This window comes from Lolium perenne, chromosome 3 (genome assembly GCF_019359855.2).
Source record: "Lolium perenne isolate Kyuss_39 chromosome 3, Kyuss_2.0, whole genome shotgun sequence".
Classification (NCBI taxonomy): domain Eukaryota; kingdom Viridiplantae; phylum Streptophyta; class Magnoliopsida; order Poales; family Poaceae; genus Lolium; species Lolium perenne.
Window position 1 is genome coordinate 250810689 of NC_067246.2, and position 4399 is coordinate 250815087.

A 4399-nucleotide genomic window follows, 5' to 3' on the forward strand; every position below is an offset into this window, starting at 1 on the left:
CCCGGGGGAGCGGGGATGGCGGGGGCTCGCCGGATGGATGAAGGGCCAAATCCGGACGAAAACGAGGAACCGGGGACGCGAAAGGGACGAATTTCACCGTCCGGATAGGAAAAACGTCGCTCAGGAGCCTCGTCGGGGAGACGAGTGGAGATGCTCTAAGTCCGCACCTTCTCTCCTTAACTTGCTGTCTCCTCTCCCACCAAAGATACAACACGCTACGGCTGAAAAATTCAGTTGTGTGTTTGTCCGAGAACCGGTGACACCTCATTATCACATAGCATTCCTCCTGATAGACATTCTATCATAGACTTGCATTACAGGTTGATCTATCCTTGTTTTTTTCCCTCTCGAAAAAGAAAACGTAGTGCTCGATTTGGAATTTCGGAGTTTCAGTGAACCCATTCGTTTGCCGGAACTATCGAATCGGCTGTGGACAACATCGACGGCCTACTCGTGCTGGCCCAACAGGAGACCGGCCTAAGGCCCGGGGGTTCACAAAAAGAAATTCCTAGCCTCCTGCGGTCGTCGTCTTCGGCTCTTCGCTCCCCGGCGTGTACATTTTCTTCATCTGGTCTCGCTCCAAGGACGGAGCAGAGCAGCTCGGCAGCCGCCATGGACCGCGTGCAGCTCCTGCTCCTGGGCCTCCCCATCCTCCTCTTCTGCTCCGACGTCGTCACGCTCTTCGCGCCGCAGCCGCCGGCGACGCCCAAGCCCGACCGCCACCAACACCAGCCGGCCACCGGCGCCGTCCAGCCTGGCGACTCCTCCCCCGACGCCGATGCCGACCCTGCTTCCGCGCAGGTGGCTGTAAGTTCAACCTTCTCCTCTCTCCAGTGCTGATTCGGCTCCCGATCTAGCGTAAGAAAGGGGACTCATGTGAATTTTCCTCTCGGTATATGTGCCGCAGGAGCTGCAGGTGGATGGGCCTGGCTTCGGCACCACCGTCGAGCTGAAGTTCTGCGCCTCCTGCTCCTACAGGTAAATCCGCATAAATGTTTGCTTCGATGATCAAAGCAGAGCTCACATCCGACATCCGAGAGACGATGCTAGATTTATGTACCTGCCTACCTAGGATGTTGGTTGTGGTATCCGTGGTTAAGACCGTTGACCATACTGAAATCTAGCATCTCATCACTGCTGTCCAAAGTGTGAGGCCCAAAGTAAGCTCATGTATGGAATTTGATTGACGTAGAGCACCCAGAGCATCATAGGCTGATAACCAAGCTTCACATGTCGGTCATGTGCACTAATGATGAACTGGTTACAATTATTGTGCCTAAGATATGTATCAAAGTTCTCGATAATTGAGAGATAAAATAGACCCAAAATACGAATTGTAATTTTTGAAGTTCGTGATGGGTTTAATGAATACTTCGAAACATCTTATGAAATTAGAGGTTGTTAGAAATTATTCTCTCTCGTGTCTTCACTGGAATTGACAAGTTTGCTGGTTGAATCCTCCAAACCCTGTTTGACTGGCTAAATTTAAGTTGGCGAAAGGAACATATTTTGATGTTTCAACTTTCAAAACAAACAGGTTAGGCCTTCAAAAAATTGCTTCTCTATCTTTTGCATGTTTGTTTTAGGCAAATAACTACTGCTGAGAGAAAAAGAACACCGCCCTTGGAATTTAACAAACTAGTTCTCGTATATATTTTTATGTGTTCCAGTTATTAAATTTCACACATACCTGATTTAATTATTGAGTCGGAATGGGAAAAAATTGAACGTTCATTCATTTTGTTAATCCTGTTGTGATTAATTGACCATCTTATATGAGCCAACATGAGTTATCAACTTAGGAATGCTTCAACTGCTTCCTGACCTCATTTGCAGCCACTTAGGCTGTTGGTTATTACATGCTTTGTAAGGCAAGTAAAGCAGTGAATTGGTTTGGTGACTATTTGTTTGAGGGAAGCTAAACAAAAACATAAGAACTGTATTACTTTGTAGACATAATTGTGTTTTCTTGAGCCTTTCTCTGTTCCGTCCAGACATGTTGGGAAAGGTGAAATGAGAGGAGAGATTGCTTGCATAACATTCTTTCTTTCTCAATTGCCTAATCGGCTAATTGCACCCAATGGAGATTTGCAGCACCTATACAGGGATGTATATTCCCTTGCAAACAAAGTTAAAACGAAAGTTGTTTCTTTGTATGTTGGAGCAAAAAGGTCATTTCCACATGGTTTAATGAAATTCCTTCAGTCTTTTCGTAGTTTTGTTTATCTAAGTCATGTATAATCACAACATTGTTTTTGAGCATTCTCTGTTAAATATTCATGCCATTGCCTTATTGTCTCCGATATGAATTATATTCAGATTAGAAGAATAATTTCAAGTCAATATGTGCAGGGGGAATGCGATGACCATGAAGAGCATGCTGGATACCTCATTTCCTGGCATTCACGTTGTCTTGGAAAATTACCCTCCGCCCTTCCCAAAACGCGCACTCAGCAAAGTAGTACCTGTTATCCAAGTTGGAGCAATAGGAACATTAATGGCCGGTGATCAGATTTTCCCTAGATTTGGCATGGTGCCACCTCCATGGTACTACTCGCTGCGTGCTAATAGATTTGGAACCATGGCATCCATCTGGTTGTTTGGCAATTTTGCACAGAGTCTTCTACAAAGTTCTGGCGCCTTCGAAGTTTACTGCAATGGACAACTGGTATGTTTATGTGAGCACACCCTTTGTTGCAATTCGTTGCTCCTCATTTTCCAATTGTGCAATTAATTGTGCATATACTTGTGTAGTTGTAAAACAAAGCGACCATATTAGGGTCGCTGCAAGGACATTAATGGACAATAGGCCCACTTGCTCTAAAATGATGAAATGCATTGTGTAGTCTTTAAATGGTATGGAGTTGTAGTTACCTGAAGAAGAGTGTGTGATCTTTCTTGGATTGCTTAATACTTGTGCTTTACTTTTGATAGCCCATCTGGATTTTATTATTCTGATCCTGATGAGCTTGTTTCCACCTTTTCAGGTCTTCTCAAAATTATCTGAGCAGAGGTTTCCTAGCGAGTTTGAGTTACGGGAGCTCATTGGCAGCAGATTATCAGATTCTCAATTTGGGAAAAATCTGGAGAAGGTCTGGTCCTAGTCGATCATTTCAAGAGACCCCACACCCGTTTGTATGTTATCACATAGACTGAACCAATTGGAAGTTCCACGTTTTACTGGGAATCACACATCTTTGGCTTAGATTCTTGGGTAGATGGTTTCCTGCTTGTAAATGATATGTTATAGCCGCATTGAGAGTGTTTTAAGGTGATGTGACTATGTAACAAAGCTGAAACGTTGCAAGTTTCTCAGGACTATGACAGAGTTTTCTTAGCTACATGATCTTTTTCTTCAAACTGGAAACTAACTTTTAAGCATTTGAGAACGGGGCTCTACTCTGTTCCATTGGCTATTTTTCAAAAGACCACCGCTCACATCTACTCTCTTGGACGACTACTCTTCCTGTTTTGAAACATAGTGTGAAACATTCGTGATATCCAATTATCCATCCCTTCGAATTCATCATAATCACTCGTTTCTGTCTAACTGGGATGGAGGACTTCTTCATTAACAACCGCAACCCTGTCAGAAATCTTCGACGCACCATGAAATTATTCGAGGTGTTATTGTGTCGGCCGATGGGACGATTTGATTGTGTTGCCTTGTTTCTTGGACGGGACTCGTTCCTGCCGCGGCCCGGTGTATATATCACGTGGAAGTCCTACTCCTAGCGGAGGTCGATTTGGGCTTGTATTCGGATTAAGCACGGTCGTCACGCGTCAGCAAAATTATCCCGTCCCTCGCCGTTTCGATTACGGCCGACTTGATCTGCTGCCACACCAGGCGTACTCCTTCGTTTCCGATCGAGCTATAACGCCAAGCGCCATCACTCACGGCTGTTCTCTCTGCACTCGCAAGTGAAATGGCTGACCTTGCCAACTTGCCAACGCGGTAACTTCATACCTTCTACATTACCAATACCTTGTGCGTTTAGGTTTGAGGCTTGAGAGATAAATCAGAGCCCTAGGTCTCTAGTTCAAATGTCTGTTTTTTTCCCGAAACTCACGGAGCCACCTCTCGCGTGGCGACTAGGGTTTAGGGGAGTTTGGCGGCGCACGTCGATCCGATCGACGGGGTGAAGGGAGATCACCGGCCAGGCATGGATGCAACTGGGCGCGGTGGGGAGAAGGGGAAGGGAGTGGTGTCGCCGAGGATGGCGAGAGCGAAGCTGGAGGAACAATTGGGGAAGCTGGACATCTCTGATGTGGAGGCCACGCCGTTGGTGATTGATGATCGGGAGGAGGAGTCCATGAAGAAGTGGTTGTTGGCAGGGAAGGTTCTGCACTGTAAGGTGTTTCATATCCAGACCATAGTGAGTGCCCTTCGACCTGCGTG

At 46.0% G+C, this 4399-nt stretch overlaps 1 protein-coding gene across 2 annotated transcripts; it reads left to right on the forward strand.

Annotated features, from left to right (window-relative positions):
* Nucleotides 1–547: 547 nt before the first annotated feature.
* On the forward strand, nt 548–3360 carry LOC127344705 (selT-like protein). Of its 2 annotated transcripts, none has more exons than XM_051371044.1 (4): nt 548–807; nt 908–978; nt 2353–2668; nt 2988–3360. In XM_051371044.1, exons 1-4 carry the CDS (start codon nt 613–615, stop codon nt 3102–3104), a joined length of 699 nt encoding a protein of 232 aa, XP_051227004.1. In that variant the 5' UTR covers nt 548–612; the 3' UTR covers nt 3105–3360. The 2 variants fall into 2 exon arrangements, with proteins under 2 accessions (XP_051227004.1, XP_051227005.1); XM_051371045.2 differs by having other exon boundaries at nt 548–801.
* Nucleotides 3361–4399: the final 1039 nt, after the last annotated feature.